General features: G+C 42.2%; 1 protein-coding gene and 1 long non-coding RNA gene across 2 annotated transcripts; one reads left to right on the top strand and one right to left on the bottom strand.

Moving 5' to 3' along the window:
• Positions 1-868: 868 nt before the first annotated feature.
• LOC121539420 (eukaryotic translation initiation factor 4E-1A) lies at positions 869-13899 on the bottom strand. The gene is made up of 7 exons (XM_041847913.2): positions 13670-13899; positions 12781-12887; positions 3060-3155; positions 2813-2876; positions 2513-2626; positions 2209-2348; positions 869-1981 (listed from the first exon to the last, which is right to left on the bottom strand). The coding sequence occupies exons 1-7, from the start codon at positions 13685-13687 to the stop codon at positions 1867-1869; spliced, it is 654 nt and encodes a 217-aa protein (XP_041703847.1). The 5' UTR covers positions 13688-13899; the 3' UTR covers positions 869-1866.
• Positions 12941-19234, top strand: LOC121539422. Its single transcript, XR_005995366.1, has 4 exons — positions 12941-12955; positions 14473-14570; positions 18483-18747; positions 18844-19234. It is a non-coding gene; the product is annotated as an uncharacterized LOC121539422 (long non-coding RNA).
• The last annotated feature ends 3033 nt before the right edge of the window (positions 19235-22267 follow it).

Consider the following 22267-nt stretch of genomic DNA (forward strand, 5'->3'; position numbering starts at 1 on the left):
CTTCTTTATGTCTGAGTCAAAGAAGTCTTCATTTAAAAATAACACCTCTGGAAAAGACATCCACTGTGCGTGCAATGTTCGAAATTGTAGCCTTGCCCATGTGATTAGCAACCTTGGCAGAAAGCCAAAAACATTTTTTAACCATAAAATACATTTTTTAGATCTAGTTGTATGCAGTGGATCTAGTCGATGCTGGTCTGCAGAGAACTGACAATCAAGGTCCCATACTAGTTGGTCAAATAAGCACCTACTACAAAGATTGGCTGTGGGGTCAGAGCACCCTCTAGAGGGAAGAATAGGAGATGAAACTTGTTGACTTTATTCCGATGAGTGAATTACTGACCCTAACAGTTAAGCAATTGGAAAATCCTTCAAACTAAAGTGCAAAACTCAGTTTATTCATGCATTGGGAATAAAATACCCAAATGCATTTCATAATGTATGAATGTTGAACAGCGGTTATGAAAGTAACTGGTAGCGCTTGTGCTTGGCCAAAAGAATGAAACATGCATGGCATAATGGCAACTCATTATACTTTCATGAGCCATGAAATGGAAAGTATTTGAACGCTCTAATTTGGTGTCATCACAATGTCATGGGTTGCCATTGTTGTAGGCTTTCATGACATGCTACAACAGGTGATATACTGTAGGTACTGTAGGTGTAGCTACTATAATATTGCTTTATACATCATTTAGCTCTACATTAAGTCTCTAGGGGCGTCAGGATGGTTATTTCTGGGTGGGCCAACTAACTATGGCAATACAAGTGGCATAGAAAGTTAGATTGTTTCCTGTTGGTTCCTGTTGTTGAAATGGCATATACTATATTATATTATTAGGCCCATTTTATATCATTAGAAATGATCTGAAGTCACAGAAAAACTTTATTTAAAGACTCATTAGTGCTGTGTTTCCATTGCAGGCAGAAGTTCAAAACCAATCACTAATAAATGTATACATTGCAATACAGCATCACTGTAAGTCAAATATCAAACCATTTATAACAAGGAATGTACAAATTACATGTTGCAAAAAGTATTCCAGAATATAAAAACAGTTTCTACTGAATTGCAAAACCAAAGTTGTAATCATGTTAACATAAAGACTAATTGAGTCATGAAATGATCTGAAAGGCTTGATTACATGCACTTGAGGATTAAAGGAGAAGTAATTTTTTTCTACAACCAAACCTATTTTTGATGTAAATTATATGTTATAGAAGAGGCCCTATACTACACAACGACTATGAGGAAGTGATTTGCTGTTTGGGGTAAGTTTCTCAAAAACAAGTGAAATCACAAAAAAGGATCTTCTATAACATGTTTGGTTGTAAAAAGAAAACGTATCCTTTAAGGCCATAGCACAGAACAAGTAAAATAAAATGCTAAAAAGCAAATTGGTATAATAAATTAAAAAGGTGTAACATCATTAAGGATTACAGCAATTACAATGCTGTATATAAGGGCACAGAGAAATGTTTTATTTTTGCATTTCAAATGAATTCCCTGGCATTAAATAAATCAACAAAATAATTGTCTTTATAAGAGCACTCAGAACATCTTACATTTCCTACTATGAACAGTCTTCATTCGCGTTTTGAGGTTTGCATGTTCACCTGTGTGGCTATGACACGTGGATTAATAGCATTGGCAGATGTGTGTGGGTGGGTGGTGGGGGGTTCCAGAGAAAGTAGTGTGTCCTGTTAATAAAGGGTTTCCTGTGTTCTCAGGTCTAGGACTGTTTCTGTCGAAGCTTTGGTATATAGTCATGAGATTTTGTCACGCAGTCATTGCAGTTAAGGAAACCAAACACACCCACAATGAAAAGTAGACAAAAACAAAAAAACAAGGCACATGGTGCATTTTCAGACAACAAACTTGTTTTTGGTGGTGGAGCCGCTCTTGGTGGCGGTGTCAGAGTGGGACTGGTAGCCAATGGTCATCTTCATTGGAATTCCCAAGCGCTCCTTATACACTCTCCTGTTGACACACACAGGGCCATATGAGACGGAAGGTGGTAGCAAAAATATATATAATGGTATTGAGCGTAGTAATTTAACCAAGGGCAAAATACATTTTTTATACTAAGACTATACACTCTTTAGTAAGTCAACACATTTTCCTGAGGAGTCGGTTTTATAAAGCAAGAGCAAAGTTGGAGCGCTAACTACACTAACAAACATTGACTTCAAATTGATCTAACTTACCCTATGTGAGTTATGGCTTCCCTGTTGTCAAAGTCTGCCGTCCAGATGGCGATTTTGTCTCCTTTCGTGCGAATATTGACTACTGCGCCGCACACTTCGTCACTATAGTCGTCGAAAGCCTCCCCAACAAGGCAGAGAAGCTGGACAGGTGATGTGTCCGGAAAAAATATGGAACCATACATTAACATTTCAGTGGCATCACAGAATTCCTTAATCCAGCTACACAGGGAGAAGGTCGATGCTGTATTTCATTCCAAAATGTCCACGCACGCACACACTGAGACATACACCCACACTAACTCACTGTTTCTAGCCAGAAGCGGTCCAGGTCTTGTCTCCTCTGCTGCTTGCTGAGCGTGATCAGCCAACGCCCTCCTCGCTTGTTCCGCTCATCCTCCCACATGGGCTCAATGCCATCCTGTCACACCAGAGGAGAGGCAGCTTTACTTGCATTAAAACCACAGGAGAAGAGGCCATGGCTGAACAGTCCTGAACAATTTTCTTCCAGGTACACTTTACAATTAGGCTTTGTGGCAAAGATACCATGTAGTTACATGGAATAAAAGGGCTACCTTGTTTGCTTGTTGAAATGCCACAAACCTACCTTAAAGAGGGAGTAGTCGCATCCAGATATCAGATTGCTTGACAATTGAATATGATTATACAGACTGAAATGACAAGATAATGGTCTTAGTACAACACACAATTGCAGTATAGTGGGAAGGAACTAATTGCTATCAGGATGATGAAGACATGTTGGTATAATCTCCAATCATCCTTTTTATACTCATTCAATCCATGTCATCAAAATAAATAAATAAATAAAAAACTTTAGTCTTATTGATTCTTACGCCCAGAAATCTTCAACCGTGTCAAACTTGGAGATGAGGCGGAGGTTTGCCTGCCATGTTTTGGTCTTATCATTTTTGAAGAACCAGAGAGACCATCTGTTGGGGCAAAACAGAAATGGGATTTGCATAAAGTAAACACTGGCTAATTAAACACATGGTAAACAAAGGTAATCAACAGCCCATAAACCTCAAAGCAAATTAGGAAGTTATGGATGATGGGGGGGGCAGTTCAACTGCGCTTGACTGCAGTAACAAAGTGAAATGCATGGTTGGTAATCACACACAGACAGACCCATCTTGTGGTATGAACACTTATTAGCTATAAAAAATAAAGAGAGTCGCACACTCATCTACCTATCTAATATATACAGTGCTATGAAAAAGTATTTGCCTCCTTTCTAATTTTTCCTACTTTTGCATATTTGTGATACTGAATGTTATCAGATCTTCAACCAAAACCTAATATTAGATAAAGGGAACATAAGTGAACAAATAACACAACAATTACATATTTATTTAATTTATTTCATAAACAAAGTTATGCAACACCCAATTCCCCTGTGTGAAAAAGTAATTGCCCCCTTACACTCAATAACTGGTTGTGCCACCTTTAGCTGTAATGACTCCAACCAAATGCTTCCTGTAGGGTCCCATTATGCCTGGCGAAAACCAAACACTGCATTCCACAGTTAGAACATCATACCAAAGGTCAAGCATGGTGATGGTGGTGTGATGGTTTGGGGATGCTTTGCTGCCTCAGAACCTGGACGACTTGCCTTAATAGAAGGAACCATGAATTCTGCTCTGTATCAGAGAATTCTACAGGAGAATGTCAGACCATCTGTCTGTGAGCTGAAGCTGAAGCGCAGCTGGGTCATGCAGCAAGACAATGATCCAAAACACACAATCAAGTCTCCATGAAAATTGCTAAAAAGCAACAAATTGGAAGTTTTGGAATGGCCTAGTCAAAGTCCAGACTTAATCCCAATTTAGATGTTGTGGCAGGACTTGAAACGAGCAGTTCATGCTTGAAAACCCACACGTCACTGAGTTAAAGCAGTTCTGCATGGAAGAGAGGGCAAAAATTCCTCCACAGCGACGTGAGAGACTGATCAACAACTACAGGAAGCATTTGGTTGGAGTCATTGCAGCTAAAGGTGGCACAACCAGTTATTGAGTGTAAGGGGGCAATTACTTTTTCACACAGGGGAATTGGGTGTTGCATAACTTTGTTTATGAAATAAATATGTAATTGTTGTGTTATTTGTTCACTTATGTTCCCTTTATCTAATATTAGGTTTTGGTTGAAGATCTGATAACATTCAGTATCACAAATATGCAAAAGTAGAGAAATTAGAAAGGGGGCAAATACTTTTTCATAGCACTGTGTGTATATATATATATATATATATATATATGCACACACACACACACACAGTTGAAGTCGGAAGTTTACATACACCTTAGCCAAATACATTTAAACTCAGTTTCACAATTCCTGACATTTAATCCTAGTAAAAAATCCCTGTCTTAGGTCAGTTAGGATCACCACTTTATTTTAAGAATGTGAAATGTCAGAATAATAGTAGAGAGAATTATTTATTTCAGCTTTTATTTATTTCCCAGTGGGTCAGAAGTTTACATACACTCAATTAGTATTTGGTAGCATTGCCTTTCAATTGTTTAACTTGGGTCAAACGTTTTGGGTAGCCTTCCACAAGCTTCCCACAATACGTTGGGTGAATTTTGGCCCATTCCTCCTGACAGAGCTGGTGTAACTGAGTCAGGTTTGAAGGCTTCCTTGCTCGCACACGCTTTTTCAGTTCTGCCCACACATTTTCTATAGGATTGAGGTCAGGGCTTTGTGATGGCCACTCCAATACCTTGACTTTGTTGTCCTTAAGCCATTTTGCCACAACTTTTGAAGTATATTTGGGGTCATTGTCTATTTGGAAGAACCATTTGCGACCAAGCTTTAACTTCCTGACTGATGTCTTGAGATGTTGCTTCAATATATCCACATAATATTCCTTCCACATGATGCCATCTATTTTGTGAAGTGCACCAGTCACTCCTGCAGCAAAGCACCACCACAGCATGATGCTGCCACCCCCATGCTTCACGGTTGGGATGGTGTTCTTCGGCTAAACAATTGTTGGAAAAATCACTTGTGTCATGCACAAAGTAGATGTCCTAACCGACTTGCCAAAACTATAGTTTGTTAACAAGAAATGTGTGGAGTGGTTGAAAAACAAGTTTTAATGACTCCAACCTAAGTGTATGTAAACTTCCGACTTCAACTGTATGTGTGTATATATATATATATACACACACACACACAGTGAGGGAAAAAAGTATTTGATCCCCTGCTGATTTTGTACGTTTGCCCACTGACAAAGACATGATCAGTCTATAATTTTAATGGTAGGTTTATTTGAACAGTGAGAGACAGAATAACAACAAAAAAATCCTGAAAAACGCATGTCAAAAATGTTATTAACTGATTTGCATTTTAATGAGGGAAATACGTATTTTATATATTTTTTTCACCTTTACTTAACCAGGTAAGCCAGTTAAGAACAATTTCTCATTTACAACTGCGACCTGGCCAAGATAAAGCAAAGCAGTGCGATAAAAACAACAACACAGAGTTACATATGGGGTAAACAAAACATAAAGTCAAAAATACAACAGAAAATATATATACAGTGTGTTCAAATGTAGTAAGTTATGGAGGTAAGGTAATAAATAGGCCATAGTGCAAAATAGTTACAATTTCGTATAATACTGGAATGATAGATGTGCAAAAGATGATGTGCAAATAGAGATACCGGGGTGCAAATTAGCAAAATAAATAACAATATGGGGATGAGGTAGTTGGGTGGGCTAATTTCAGAAAGGCTGTGTACAGGTGCAGTGATCGGTAAGCTGCTCTGACAACTGACGCTTAAAGTTAGTGATGGAGATAAGAGTCTCCAGCTTCAGAGATTTTTGCAGTTCGTTCCAGTCATTGGCAGCAGAGAACTGGAAGGAATGGCGGCCAAAGGAGGTGTTGGTTTTGGGGATGACCAGTGAGATATACCTGCTGGAGCACAGACTATGGGTGGGTGTTGCTATGGTGACCAGTGAGCTAAGATAAGACAGGGATTTGCCTAGCAGTGATTTATAGATGACCTGGAGCCAGTGGGTTTGGCGACGAATATGTAGTGAGGGCCAGCCAACAAGAGAGTACAGGTCACAATGGTGGGTAGTATATGGGGCTTTGGTGACAAAACGGATGGCACTGTGATAGACTACATCCAATTTGCTGAGTAGGGTGTTGGAGGCTATTTTGTAAATGACATCGCCGAAGTCAAGGATCGGTAGGATAGTCAGTTTTACGAGAGCATGTTTGGCAGCATGAGTGAAGGATGCTTTGTTGCGAAATAGGAAGCCGATTCTAGATCTAACTTTTGATTGGAGATGCTTAATGTGAGTCTGGAAGGATAGTTTACAGTCTAACCAGACACCTAGGTATTTGTAGTTGTCCACATACTCTAGGTCAGACCCGCCAAGAGTAGTGATTCTAGTCGGGTGGGCGGGTTTAAGCAGCGTTCGGTTGAAGAGCATGCATTTAGTTTTACTAGTGTTTAAGAGCAGTTGGAGGCTACGGAAGGAGTGTTGTATGGCATTGAAGCTCGTTTGGAGGTTTGTTAACACAGTGTCCAATGAAGGGCCAGATGTATACAAAATGGTGTCGTCCGCATAGAGGTGGATCCGAGTGTCACCAGCAGCAAGAGCGACATCATTGATATACACAGAGAATAGAGTCGGCCCGAGAATTGAACCCTGTGGCACGCCCATAGAGAGACGGCCAGAGGTCCAGACAACCGGCCCTCCGTTTTGACACATTGAACTCTATCTGAGAAGTAGTTGGTGAACCAGGCGAGGCAGTCATTAGAGAAACCAAGGCTATTTAGTCTGCCAATAAGAATGCGGTGGTTGACAGAGTCGAAAGCCTTGGCCAGGTCGATGAAGACGGCTGCGCAGTACTGTCTTTTATCGATCGCGTTTATAATATCGTTTAGGACCATGAGCGTGGCTGAGGTGCACCCATGACCAGCTTGGAAACCGGATTGCATAGCGGAGAAGGTACGGTGGGATTTGAAAAGGTCGGTGATCTGTTTGTTAACTTGGCTTTCAAATACTTTCGAAAGGCAGGGCAGGATGGATATAGGTCTGTAACAGTTTGGATCTAGAGTGTCACCCCCTTTGAAGAGGGGGATGACCGCGGCAGCTTTCCAATCTCTGGGGATCTCAGACGTTACGAAAGATAGGTTGAACAGGCTAGTAATAGGGGTTGCGACAATTTCGGCGGCTAATTTTAGAAAGAAAGGGTCCAGATTGTCTAGCGCAGCTGATTTGTAGGGGTCCAGATTTTTTAGCTCTTTCAGAACATCAGCTGTCTGAATTTGTGTGAAGGAGAAGCGGGGGGGCATGGGCAAGTTGCAGCGGAGGGTGCAGAGCTGGTGGCCGGGGTAGTGGTAGCCAGGTGGAAAGCATGGCCAGCCGTAGCAAAATGCTTGTTGAAATTCTCGATTATCGTAGATTTATCGGTGGTGACAGTGTTTCCTAGCCTCAGTGCAGTGGGCAGTTGGGAGGAGGTGCTCTTATGTTCCATGGACTTTACAGTGTCCCAAAACTTTTTGGAGTTAGTGCTACAGGATGCACATTTCTGTTTGAAAAAGCTACCCTTTGCTTAACTGATTGTGTCTATTGGTTCCTGACTTCCCTAAAAAGTTGCATATCGCAGGGGCTGTTCGATGCTAATGCAGTACGCCACAGGATGTTTTTGTGCTGGTCAAGGGCAGTCAAGTCTGAGGAGAACCAGGGGCTATATCTGTTCTTAGTTCTGAATTTTTTGAATGGGGCATGCTTCAGATCATTGACAAGATCCTCCCGTGTAGTTCTGGGCTGATTCCTCACCTTTCTCATGATCATTGCAACTCCACAAGGTGAGATCTTGCATGGAGCCCCAGGCCGAGGGAGATTGACAGTTATTTTGTGTTTCTTCCATTTGCGAATAATCGTACCAACTGTTGTCACCTTCTCACCAAGCTGCTTGGCGATGGTCTTGTAGCCCATTCCAGCCTTGTGTAGGTCTACAATCTTGTCCCTGACATCCTTGGAGAGCTCTTTGGTCTTGGCCATGGTGGAGAGTTTGGAATCTGATTGATTGATTGCTTCTGTGGACAGGTGTCTTTTATACAGGTAACAAGCTGAGATTAGGAGCACTCCCTTTAAGAGTGTGCTCCTAATCTCAGCTCGTTACCTGTATAAAAGACACCTGGGAGCCAGAAATCTATCTGATTGAGAGGGGGTCAAATACTTATTTCCCTCATTAAATTGCAAATCAATTTATAACATTTTTGACATGCGTTGTTCTGGATTTTTTTGTTGATATTATGTCTCTCACTGTTCAAATAAACCTACCGTTAAAATTATAGACTTATCATGTCTTTGTCAGTGGGCAAACGTACAAAATCAGCAGGGGATCAAATATTTTTTTCCCTCACTGTTATATATATATATATATATATATATATACACACACACACACACACACACAGTACCAGTCTAAAGTTTGGACACACTTACTCATTCAAGGGTTATTCTTTATTTTTTTTAAATTTTACATTGAAGAATAATAGTGAAGACATCAAAACTTTGAAATAACACATATGGAATCATGTAGTAACTAAAAAAAGTGTTAAACCAATCAAAATATATGATATATTTGAGATTCTTCAAATAGCCACCCTTTAACTTGATGACAGCTTTGCACACTCTTGGCATTCTCTCAACCAGCTTCTTGAGGTAGTCACCTGGAATGCATTTCAATTAACAGGTGTGCCTTGTTAAAAGTTAATTTGTGGAATTTCTTTCCTTCTTAATGCGTTTGAGCCAATGGACATTAGACCAGTGTAAATGTGTCCTTTGGCCTGGAGTCCAAATTTGAGATTTTTGGTTCAAATCGACGTGTCTTTGTAAGATGCGGTGTGGATGAACGGATGATCTCCGCATTTGTAGTTCCCACCTTAAAGCATGGAGGAGGTGGTGTTATGGTTTGCGGGTGCTTTGCTGGTGACACGGTCTGTGATTTATTTAGAATTCAAGGCACACTTAACCAGCATGGCTACCACAGCATTCTGGAGCAATACGCCATCCCATCTGATTTGGGCTTAGCGGGACTATCATTTGTTTTTCAACAGGACAATGACCCAACACACCTCCAGGCTGTGTAAGGGCTATTTTACCAAGCAGGAGGGTGATGTAGTGCTGCATCAGATGACCTGGCTTCCACAATCCCCCGACCTCAACCCAATTGAGATGGTTTGGGATGAGTCGGACGGCAGAGTGAAGGAAAAGCAGCCAACAAGTGCTCAGCATATGTAGGAACTCCTTCAAGACTGTTGGAAAAGCATTCCAGGTGAAGCTGGTTGAGAGACTGCCATGAGTGTGCAAAGCTGTCATCAAAGCAAAGGGTGGCAATTTGAAGAATCTCCAATATAAAATATTGTAACAACCCGGTATTGTGTTCTGTGTTCATGGGTGTGTTATTGTTCTAATGGGTGCTAGCAGGGATTAAATATGCCAGGACAGACGGAAAGGGGGGGGGGGGTATGATGGGTAATCCCGCAGGGTTTTGAAATGCATAAATAGGGGCTACTGTCTCATCTCTCTCTCTTTTCTAGATCTTCTCCTATGAGTCTGCCACTTAACTTTACATTGTGCATTTGTGTACGTTCTGAATTTAGCGGCGTGGGCTGTGGCCTGAACAATAGCCCAGTTTAGGAATAAACCTGTGTTCTGGCCTGCACATCTGGTGTCCGTCTCTTTTTCCTTTATGATCCAGTCTGGGTCATTACAATATATTTTGATTTGTTTAACACTTTTTTGGTTACTACATGATTCCATATATGTTATTTCACAGTTTTGATGTCTTCACTATTATTCTACAATGTAAAAAATTAAGAAAAACCCTTGAATAAGTAGGTGTTCTAAAACTTTTGACCGGTAGTATATAACTCCCTGTAATTTATTGGGTAAAACATCAACGTTTAGGCATCATGCCAAAACGTTGGTGTTTTACCCAATAAATAACTGGGAGTTATATATATATATATATACATACATACAGTGAGGGAAAAAAGTATTTGATCCCCTGCTGATTTTGTACGTTTGCCCACTGACAAAGAAATGATCAGTCTATAATTTTAATGGTAGATTTATTTGAACAGTGAGAGACAGAATAACAACAAAAAAATCCAGAAAAACGCATGTCAAAAATGTTATAAATTGATTTGCATTTTAATGAGGGAAATAAGGATTTGACCCCCTCTCAATCAGAAAGATTTCTGGCTTTGAAAGGCTGGTCATGGCTCACATCAACAGCATTATCCCAGAAACCCTAGACCCACTCCAATTTGCATACCGCCCCAACAGATCCACAGATGATGCAATCTCTATTGCACTCCATACTGCCCTTTCCCACCTGGACAAGAGGAACACCTACGTGAGAATGCTATTCATTGACTACAGCTCAGCATTCAACACCATAGTGCCCTCTAAGCTCATCACTAAGCTAAGGATCCTGGGACTAAACACCTCCCTCTGCAACTGGATCCTGGACTTCCTGACGGGCCGCCCCCCAGGTGGTAAGGGTAGGTAACAACACATCTGCCACACTGATCCTCAACACGGGGGCCCCTCAGGGGTGTGTGCTCAGTCCCCTCCTGTACTCTCTGTTCACCCATGACTGCATGGCCAGGCACGACTCCAACACCATCATTAAGTTTGCCGACGACACAACAGTGGTAGGCCTGATCACAGACAACGATGAGACAGCCTATAGGGAGGAGGTCAGAGATCTGGCCGTGTGGTGCCAGGACAACAACCTCTCCCTCAACGTGACCAAGACAAAGGAGATGATTGTGGACTACAGGAAAAAAAAAGAGGACTGAGCACGCCCCCATTCTCATCGACGGGGCTGTAGTGGAACAGGTTGAGAGCTTCAAGTTCCTTGGTGTCCACATCACTAACGAACTATCATGGTCCAAACACACCAAGACAGTCGTGAAGAGGGCACGACAAAGCCTATTCCCCCTCAGGAGACTAAAAAGATTTGGCATGGGTCCCCAGATCCTCAAAAAATTCTACAGCTGCACCATCGAGAGCATCCTGACTGGTTGCATCACCTCCTGGTATGGCAACTGCTTGGCCTCCGACCGCAAGGCACTACAGAGGGTAGTGCGTACGGCCCAGTACATCACTGGGGCAAAGCTTCCTGCCATCCAGGACCTCTATACCAGGCGGTGTCAGAGGAAGGCCCTCAAAATTGTCAAAGACTCCAGCCACCCTAGTCATAGACTGTTCTCTCTGCTACCGCACGGCAAGCGGTACCGGAGTGCCAAGTCTAGGTCCAAAGACTTCTCAACAGCTTCTACCCCCCAAGCCATAAGACTCCTGAACAGCTAATCATGGCTACCCCGGACTATTTGCACTGCCCCCCCCCACCCCATCCTTTTTACGCTGCTGCTACTCTGTTAAGTATTTATGCATAGTCACTTTAACTCTACCCACATGTACATATTACCTCAACTACCTCAACTAGCCGGTGCCCCCGCACATTGACTCTGCAACGGTACCCCCCTGTATATATAGCCTCCCTACTAACACTTTTTTTTGTTGTTGTTTTATTTGTACTTTTTTTGTTTAAAATAAATGCACTGTTGGTTAAGGGCTGTAAGTAAGCATTTCACTGTAATGTCTGCACCTGTTGTATTCGGCTCATGTGACCAATAAAATTTGATTTGATTTGATTTGAACTTCAACGCATCAAAGGGACGATGGACGGCGCCATGTACCGTCAAATCTTGGGTGAGAACCAGGGCATTGAAAATGGGTCGTGGATGGGTATTCCAGCATGACAATTACCCAAAACATACGGCCAAGGCAACAAAGGAGTGGCTCAAGAAGAGGCACATTAAGGTCCTGGAGTGGCCTAGCCAGTCTCCAGACCTTAATCCCATAGAAAATCTGTGGAGGGAGCTGAAGGTTTGAGTTGCCAAACGTCAGGCTCGAAACCTTAATGACTTGGAGAAGATCTGCAAAGAGGAGTGGGACAAAATCCCTCCTGAGATGTGTGCAAACCTGATGGCCAACTACAAGAATCGTCTGACCTCTGTGATTGCCAACAAGGGTTTTGCCACCAAGTACTAAGTCATGTTTTGCCGAGGGGTCAAATACTTATTTCCCTCAGTAAAATGCAAATCAATTCATAACATTTTTGACATGCGTTTTTCTGGATTTTTTTGTTGTTATTCTGTCTCTCACTGTTCAAATAAACCTACCATTAAAATTATAGACTGATAATGTCTTTGTCAGTGGGCAAACGTACAAAATCAGCAGGGGATCAAATACTTTTTTCCCCTCACTGTATATATATATATATATATATATATATATATATATATGAATGAGAGAGAGAGAGAGACTATTTTTATAGTTTACAGTTTATTCGCTGGTGGGATCTACATGATAATTTACACATTCAGATTAATACACACCACTCTTACAGAAAACTACTCCCTGGACGTCTTTCGCAGGTAAACTTTCCTTACCACAGAGCAGCAGTCTAATGGTAATGGTTTTCAAAGAGCAGTAGCCTGGGTCAACTTACTTGTTCTGTAGGGGGTGTTTGATGTAGCTCTCCGGGCTCACTATCTCCTGACCAGTCTCTGCTTCTGCTCCTTCTTCAGCATGTTGGGGTGGATTTAAATTAATTTCCTAGCGGAAAACAATTTGAAAGTAGTAAGAAGTGCGATCTTGCAGGACTGCCATGACTTGGGTCATTGGTAAGTTTGATTTGTTTTCTTTTTTTATATACAAAGCTGGGTTGATGGTGAGTTTAGGTAAATTACATCGGACTTTAGTTTTTTGCAACATACTTTCAAGATACTATTTACATAGGCTAGATGGTCCAACATTATTTAAAATCAATGAAATACACAGTTTGCTTTTAGCTAGGGTGGAAATACTGATGAGCGTAAATGTATTGCACCAGCCATAATGATTGGGCAAGTTGGTGAACTGTCTAGCAGCTAGTTAGATAGCTAGCCTAAAGTGGAAACAACACAGACTAACTAGTCCAAGAAAGCAAAAGTTGACAACTAGCTAACTATACCATTTATAGTCCACTTTTTCTTTCATTAAAACACATTTATGTTTGACAAAATACATAATTTACTAACATCTAGGTAAGCGCAAATGCCCGACCAAGCAGATTTAACAGCTGTTACAACATTTACCGAACTTGTTGTTAGTTAGCTACATTAGACGATTCACATAGCTAGTGAGCATTCCCCTCTCACTTGTCTTTGCACTGCTTGGGTCGTTGCACAGAAAGTTTCTACAAGGGCAAGAATAGCCGAAAATACGACCATGTAAACATGCATTCCTTTTAAGTGATTAGATTCAAGCTATTAATACTACATTTGGGGTAATAACGTATCTTGGACAACGGATTCCAATAAACGTTCTAAAATATTTTGGTCGGTAAAGGTACTCACCGGTTCCGCGGTCGCCATCTTATGATTCTCCGTGTAGAACGTTGAAATTCATTGGACCAGAGAGGAAGAGCGAAGCGAGAGGGATAACGGTCGTCACTAGTTACTACAGCCACAAAGTCATAAACCCCGCCTATTTCTTAAATGTATCTCCTTAAAACGTGATTTTAAAAAGCATTTTTTGGTTTTCATGAATGTCTACTATATAGCCAATATGGACTTTGTGGCTGTGGTAGCTAGGGATAACTGGGCCCAAAATCGGTCTTCTCCAGCAGGTGGCGTTATTTTATTTTTTTGCTCACCAAGCGAGGTTCATGAGAGTGTCGAATTTGGTTAACAAAAATTGTATGGCTTATTTGTATGGGGACCATTTCACACCATATGTATTGAATTGAAAATAAAATAAATAGTAAACATGAAAAATAAAGTTGAAAATGTAAACATTATATTTTCGAGGAAGGGTGAAATAATGGATGTTGAAATCAAAAACCAAACAATTGAAAGCAAAATTTATAAAAATGTAAACAAAAATAATGAGGTCAGAAGCAAAACCCAAACGCTTTCCTAACAAACAATCCTACTGAATTCATTTTGCCTAAACTCTTGCCTGCATTTACTAACTTTTGGTTACGCTACTCATATCTTTGCTTTCACTGCCAGTCTTTTTTTTTTCATGAAGGGCGGGGTTTAGACGGAGGCGTAGACAATGAGTCTCCATTGGTCAACTAGTTTTGGAGTGACGGTTCATCTTAACCCAATCAAAGAACATGATAGACAGGATTTTTTTCTATTGGCTACTTAACCAGATGGCCTGACGCGCCAAATCTCCCCCCACGCGTGGCTGCATCATGTTCTGAACGTGGCGAACCAGTTACCAACAACTGCGCCGAACTTTGGGCAACAGGTAATTAATATGTTTACTTAAGTAGTTAGATGGTTTGTCATTAAATGTATTGGATAAACACGCTTCTAATATCCGTACATTATTGAGCCGTGACTGACAAATTTGACGTACGTTAGTTTTGTTGGCTGGCTTTGGTGTCGGACTAGGTAGCCAAATGGAATGAATCGCAAGACTGCATGCCTGTAACGTTACAACTAGCCATTGTCAGCCGTAGTGAAAGATTTGTTCGTGTGTGCGCGCACGCTAGTGAGAGCGAGAGAGATATAACAGTGACAACCCTAAATGGCTATTCCCATAACAATACCTGAAGCCTAGACCCAATCTTGCCTGATACCAGTTGTTTGGTTGACATAATTTCAAATTACAATTTTCATATGTCCTCACTGGCGATGGAAAGACACATTATGGAGAAGCTCCTGTACAGATTGCAGCAGGCCATGCAACGCCTTCCTCTGGATCTTGATTACTTACAGTTTGTCTGCACCATTGAGATTATATTTATCAGCTCACTAGCAAATCAAGTAGACTTGCCTCAAGAGGTAGTACAGGGTCTCTCTGACCTGTATAGTCTAGTCAATGCTGAAATGGAAGAAAGATGTGTTGTTGAGTTGGATGGTGAAATGGGACGTCCTAAACTGATTGTGTCAGAACAGCACCTTCGACAGCTGATTGAAATGGATCTGCCTGTACCTTGCATCACCAAACTGCTTGGCATCTCAACACAAACTGACTAAGGCAGAATGCAGGAATACGGTATCGTGGTGAGGGGAACATACAGCCAAATGATAGACGAGGAGCTGGACAATCTGGTGGCCACAATCAAGACAAGTTTGCCACAATTAGGATAGCGAGAGAACGTCTAAAAGCACTGGGTCATCGAGTCCAGTGGACCTGAGTGTGGGACTCAGTGCATCGTGTAGGTGCTGCAGTAATACAGGAAAGAATGGCACGACTTGGATGTGTTGTCAGAAGAATATACTCTTTTGGGGGTCCTCTTTCCCCTCATACATGTGGACACCAACCACAAGTTGATCAGGTAAGCTTCAGTTCGGGGGTACACATTTAGTCATATAACTCATAGCCCATACAATGCTGCCTCTGTTATATTTTACCGCAAGATGGCTGATTTGGCAAGTATACAAAACGGTCTTTCAACAGATATGGCTTTGTAAGATTTGGTGGCATAGACAGCTTCTCAAGAAAGGTAACCGATAGATCTCCCATGGTATTTAAAGTTTGTAATGTTTGTCTGACTCAATGTGGATAATCGAATGCTTTTACATTTACATGTACGTCATTTAGCAGACGCTCTTATCCAGAGCGACTTTTCTATTCATAATGGGTTTGAATTATACAACAGCCCAGCTTTTTTGTATACAGTACTAGTTAAAGGTTTGGACACCTACTTTATTTTTACTATTTTCTACATTGTAGAATAATAGTGAAGACATCAAAACTATGAAATAACACATGGAATTATGTAGTAACCAAAAAAGTGTTAATTGTGTTTAGATTCTTCAAAGTAGCCACCCTTTGCCTTGATGACAGCTTTGCACACTCTTGGCATTCTCTCAACCAGCTTCACCAGGAATGCTTTTCCAACAGTCTTGTAGACTAGCCTACCCGCACAGCCTACAGTGCGTGACGCTGTTGTATCTGCAAGCTGTTGGGTATAGCGCACGTACCAAGACCAGAGTGGGCACGTTTACTATTTAACGCAAACAGTTTTGTGACAAACTATCGGTAGAGTTGTAAATGTGATGGGTTTTGTGTACACTACGTCATCACGCACTGATTTTGTATCGTCAACAAGTCTGTTTGGTGGAAACACCACTGTTAGGAAGATTTGCATATTTTCTTTACGCAGACTTTAGAATATTTGCATGAAATTCTGTCGCCAATTGGATGGAAACCTACAGTGAGGGGAAAAAAGTATTTGATCCCCTGCTGATTTTGTACGTTTGCCCACTGACAAAGACATGATCAGTCTATATTTTAATGGTAGGTTTATTTGAACAGAAGTCCCCTGTAGCTCAGTTGGTAGAGCATGACGCTTGCAACACCAGGGTTGTGGGTTCGTTTCCCACGGGGGGCCAGTATGAAAAAAAATGTATGCACTCACTAACTGTAAGTCGCTCTGGATAAGAGCGTCTGCTAAATTACTAAAAAAATATATAAAGAGACAGAATAACAACAACAAAAAATCTAGAAAAACGCATGTCAAATGTTATAAATTGATTTGCATTTTAATGAGGAAATAAGTATTTGACCCCTCTGCAAAACATGACTTAGTACTTTGTGGCAAAACCCTTGATGGCAATCACAGAGGTCAGACATTTCTTGTAGTTGGCAAGCAGGTTTGCACACATCTCAGGAGGGATTTTGTCCCACTCCTCTTTGCAGATCTTCTCCAAATCATTAAGGTTTCGAGGCTGACGTTTGGCAACTCGAACCTTCAGCTCCCTCCACAGATTTTCTATGGGATTAAGGTCTGGAGACTGGCTAGGCCACTCCAGGACCTTAATGTGCTTCTTCTTGAGCCAGTCTTTTGTTGCCTTGGCCGTTTGTTTTGGGTCATTGTCATGCTGGAATACCCATCCACGACCCATTTTCAATACCCTGGCTGAGGGAAGGAGGTTCTCACCCAAGATTTGACGGTACATGGCCCCGTCCATCGTCCCTTTGATGCGGTGAAGTTGTCCTGTCCCCTTAGCAGAAAAACACCCCCAAAGCATAATGTTTCCACCTCCATGTTTGACGGTGGGGATGGTGTTCTTGCGGTCATAGGCAGCATTCCTCCTCCTCCAAACACGGCGAGTTGAGTTGATGCCAAAGAGCTCCATTTTGGTCTCATCTGACCACAACACTTCCACCCAGTTCTCCTCTGAATCATTCAGATGTTCATTGGCAAACTTCAGACGGGCCTGTATATGTGCTTTATTGAGCAGGGGGACCTTGCGGGTGCTGCAGGATTTCAGTCCTTCACGGTGTAGTGTATTACCAATTGTTTTCTTGGTGACTATGGTACCAGCTGCCTTGAGATCATTGACAAGATCTTTCCGTGTAGTTCTGGGCTGATTCCTCACCGTTCTCATGATCATTGCAACTCCACGAGGAGAGATCTTGCATGGAGCCCCAGGCCGAGGGAGATTGACAGTTATTTTGTGTTTCTTCCATTTGCGAATAATCGCACCAACTGTTGTCACCTTCTCACCAAGCTGCTTGGCGATGGTCTTGTAGCCCATTCCAGCCTCGTGTAGGTCTACAATCTTGTTCCTGACATCCTTGGAGAGCTCTTTGGTCTTGGCCATGGTGGAGAGTTTGGAATTTGATTGATTGCTTCTGTGGACAGGTGTCTTTTATACAGGTAACAAGCTGAGATTAGGAGCACTCCCTTTAAGAGTGTGCTCCTAATTTCAGCTCGTTACCTGTATAAAACACACCTGGGAGCCAGAAATCTTTCTGATTGAGAGGGGGTCAAATACTTATTTCCCTCATTAAAATGCAAATCAATTTATAACATTTTTTACATGTGCTTTTCTGGATTTTTTTGTTGTTATTCTGTCTCTCACTGTTCAAATAAACCTACCATTAAAATTACAGACTGATCATGTCTTTGTCAGTGGGCAAACGTACAAAATAAGCAGGGGATCAAATATTTTGTTCCCTCACTGTAGCTATATAATCCAATGTCAATTCAATCTCTCACATGCATTGAAGAAAACTGTTTAGAAACAGTTAAATTCAACAGGAGACAGTGAAGTAGAAATGCAAAGTGCCTTAGAATACTTTGACCAATTAAATCTCCTTATGCTCAGAAAGGTTACAATAATAGTAATGAGTTGTGTAGGACAGGGTATGATGTTGAATGTTTCATTATGTTGCTTCAAATGTTCTCTCGTATGCTTTCAGGTTTTGAACAGTTATGGTGGGATGTGTGGATGGCCGGGTCAAACATCTTTTACAATGTCCTACACAGGGCTCCCTTGACCTGTCAAACAGCCTTCACCTATTCTGTGCGCGCTATGTATTCCTCCCATGACTCCAAGCAGACCTAGACAGCTTTACCAATGGATGGGATAAACATTCTCTGCACATTGAGCAAAATCTGACCCCCAACCAGCTATGGGAAATGGGACAAGCACAGAATCCTGTCACCTTCCCTGGCAATGTGGAGGTATAGATTTAAAGGAGGCACTATGAAAATGTAATGAAGTCTTATCTAACAAAAAATGTGGTTGTTTTTAAATTTAACATGATTTTCCATGTTTAGGATTTAAACAACTTGGACGGGGATGATGCCTGCCTCCCAGAGGAGCATGGCCAGGGAATTGTGATCCCACAAGTGGAGTGCCACTGACAGCAGGATATGACACTGCTCAGAGCAGCCATCGACCCAACCTCACCATCTCGAGACTATGGACAAGATATTTATGCATCTGTTTTGAACTATGTGCTGCTACTTATGGCTGAATGATTCATATATCTCTGCTTGTACCCAAGGGCACAATGGCCACTGGCCGCAAAAGGCATGTTTTTTTTTAGGGGGCATTATGGCCATACAAAGGGGAGGCTGCCGGGAAATTTGTGGCATTATCAAGTGCTTGTCAAATTGTGAATGAGAGACTTAAGTGTGTACAGCCTGCGCAAAAAACAAAGCAGAGCTCATGCCTTTCATGCAACTTTTTTCAAATCATGCAGCCTTAGAATGTATTAAAAATCTAAACATATAGCCCAACGTTTGTATCACAACTAATGTTACATAAATAACTCTAAATTAAGCATATAGGAGTACCTGTTTCTTTGTTAACCTCTCAAAAAAGAATAGCCGCATGTGCGCACTCCCCCAAATCGTTTGGTGAAAAATATATTTCTATTTTATTCAGCTATGTTCAATTGTATTCTTCATAATATAAAATAATACCACGGAATTCTAAGCTTGTCTGCTAACTAGTGTAGCCCACAGCCGTATGGCATAGGCAGATCAGGGCCTAACAAGGACAACTCTGAGAATGCTATTCTGTTCTTCTGAAAGAGACTACATTTTCTTCATATCATGTTTCTTTAGACCTGCCTAAAATAAATAATGGATTTGTGATGGTGTAGGCTATATTGCATGGATTTATTAGACTTTTTTTAAATGTAGATGTTCCGAAGGTCTGCATCAGTGGCTTGTAGGCTATGCGTGGAAGCCAGGAGATGCTAAATGTGTTTATGTTAATTACGATCAGTTACCGTGAGATCGGCAGTTATTTGCTTGACAATCACCGGCTGACAAAATGTCATGACGGCCACAGCCCTAAGCTCTTATCACTTATAATATTTTGATAAGAGGGCTGAAAATCTAAACCGAATGGATTACAACTAACAATTTGTCACTATATTGCCTCTTACACAGTTCACAGGTTAGGGTATAGAATCATGGCAGACTTTTCGATGCCACTTAATCTCAACATTTTAGACCGCAAAGATTGCCAGGTCAAGCTGTTTCTTGTACATACTTGCACTTTACCAGGGGTGCTGAAGAGCCTGATCACATGTGTAGCGTACCCTTGGGTCCATCTCTATCAGGTGGACTATAAAGTATTTTGCTTAAAAACACCACAGTGACACACACAACGATTTATGTCTCTCTCATCTGAGTGGAGGACTACCGTACCTGAGTCAAAGATATCGTAGAGAAAGGGGGTGGAGAGAGAGGAACATGTGAAATGTCTAAATAATGATAGACGAATACTGCCAGTTAAACAAGAAGTAAAAGACTGAAGATTGGAAATACTTCAACCAGGAGTAGTGATGAAAAAAAAACAAAGCTATTAGTCCGGGTAGCCATTTGATTAGCTGTTCAGGAGTCTTATGGCTTGGGGTTAGAAGCTGTTAAGAAGCCTTTTGGACCTAGACTTGGCACTCCGGTATCGCTTGCCGTGCGGTAGCAGAGAGAACAGCCTATGACTAGGGTGGCTGTAGTCTTTTTTTTTTTTAGGGCCTTCCTCTGACACCGCCTGGTATAGAGGTCCTGGATGGCAGGAAGCTTGGCCCCAGTGTTGTACTGGGCCGTACGCACTACCCTCTGTAGTGCCTTGCGGTCGGAGGCCGAGCAGTTGCCATACCAGGCGGTGATGCAACCAGTCAGGATGCTCTCCATGGTGCAGCTGTAGAACTTTTTGAGAATCTGAGGATCCATGCCTAATCTTTTCAGTCTCCTGAGGGGGAATAGGCTTTGTTGTGCCCTCTTCACGACTGTCTTGGTGTGTTTGGACCATGATAGTTTGTTGGTGATGTGGACACCAAGGAACTTGAAGCTCTCAACCTGCTCCACTACAGCCCCATCGATGAGAATGGGGGCGTGCTAGGGCCTCCTTTTCCTGTAGTCCACAATCATCTCCTTTGTCTTGATCACGTTGAGGGAGAGGTTGTTATTCTGGCACTACACGGCCAGGTCTCTGACCTCCTCCCTATAGGCTGTCTCATCATTGTCGGTGATCAGGCCTACCACTGTTCTGTCGTCGGCAAACTTAATGATGGTGTTGGAGTCGTGCCTGGCCATGCAGTCATGGGTGAACAGGGAGTACAGGAGGGGACTGAGCACGCACCCCTTAGGGGTTTCTGTGTTGAGGATCAGCATGGCAGATGTGTTGTTACCTACCCTTACCACCTGGGGGCGGCCCATCAGGAAGTCCAGGATCCAGTTGCAGAGGGAGGTGTTTAGTCCCAGGGTCCTTAGCTTAGTGATGAGCATTCAGGGTACTATGGTGTTGAAAGCTGAGCTATAGTCAATGATTAGCATTCTCATGTAGGTGTTCCTTTTGTCCAGGAGGGAAAGGGCAGTGTGGAGTGCGATAGAGATTGCATCATCTGTGGATCTGTTGGGGCAGTATGCAAATTGGAGTGGGTCTAGGGTTTCTGGTATAATGGTGTTGATGTGAGCCATGACCAACCTTTCAAAGCACTTCATGGCTACAAACGTGAGTGCTACGGGTCTGTAGTCATTTAGGTAGGGTACCTTAGTGTTCTTGGGCACCTTAGTGTTCTTGGGCACAGGGACTATGGTGGTCTGCTTGAAATATGTTGGTATTACAGACTCAGTCAGGGACATGTTGAAAATGTCAGTGAAGACACTTGCAAGTTGGTCAGCGCATGTTCGGAGTACACTTCCTGGTAATCCGTCTGGCCTTGCGGCCCTGTGAATGTTGACCTGTTTAAAGGTCTTACTCACATCAGCTACGGAGAGCGTGATTACACAGTCGTCCGGAACAGCTGATGCTCTCATGCATGCTTCAGTGTTGCTTTCCTCGAAGCGAGCATAGAAGTAATTTAGCTCGTCTGGTAGGCTCGTGTCACTGGGCAGCTCGCAGCTGTGCTTTCCTTTGCAGTCTGTAATAGTTTGCAAGGCCTGCCACATCCGACGAGCGTCGGAGCCGGTGTTGTACGATTCAATCTTAGTCCTGTATTGACGCTTTGCCTGTTTGATGGTTCATCGGAGGGCATAGCGGGATTTCTTATAAGCTTCCGGGTTAGAGTCCTACTCCTTGAAAGCGGCAGCTCTAACCTTTAGCTCAGTGCGGATGTTGCCTGTAATCCATGGCTTCTGGTTGGGGTATGTACGTACGGTCACTGTGGGGACGACGTCATCGATGCATTTATTGATGAAGCCAGTGACTGATGTGATGTACGCCTCAATGCCATCGGAAGAATCC

The sequence above is a fragment of the Coregonus clupeaformis genome, chromosome 25 (assembly GCF_020615455.1).
Source record: "Coregonus clupeaformis isolate EN_2021a chromosome 25, ASM2061545v1, whole genome shotgun sequence".
NCBI classification, from domain to species: domain Eukaryota; kingdom Metazoa; phylum Chordata; class Actinopteri; order Salmoniformes; family Salmonidae; genus Coregonus; species Coregonus clupeaformis.

Coding starts and splice junctions, on each gene's coding strand:
- LOC121539420 (XM_041847913.2), bottom strand. Junction 2,627..2,812: donor GCGACTACTCCCTCTTTAAG/GTAGGTTTGTGG, acceptor CTGGTGTGACAG/GATGGCATTGAGCCCATGTG. Junction 1,982..2,208: donor GAAGCCATAACTCACATAGG/GTAAGTTAGATC, acceptor GTGTGTCAACAG/GAGAGTGTATAAGGAGCGCT.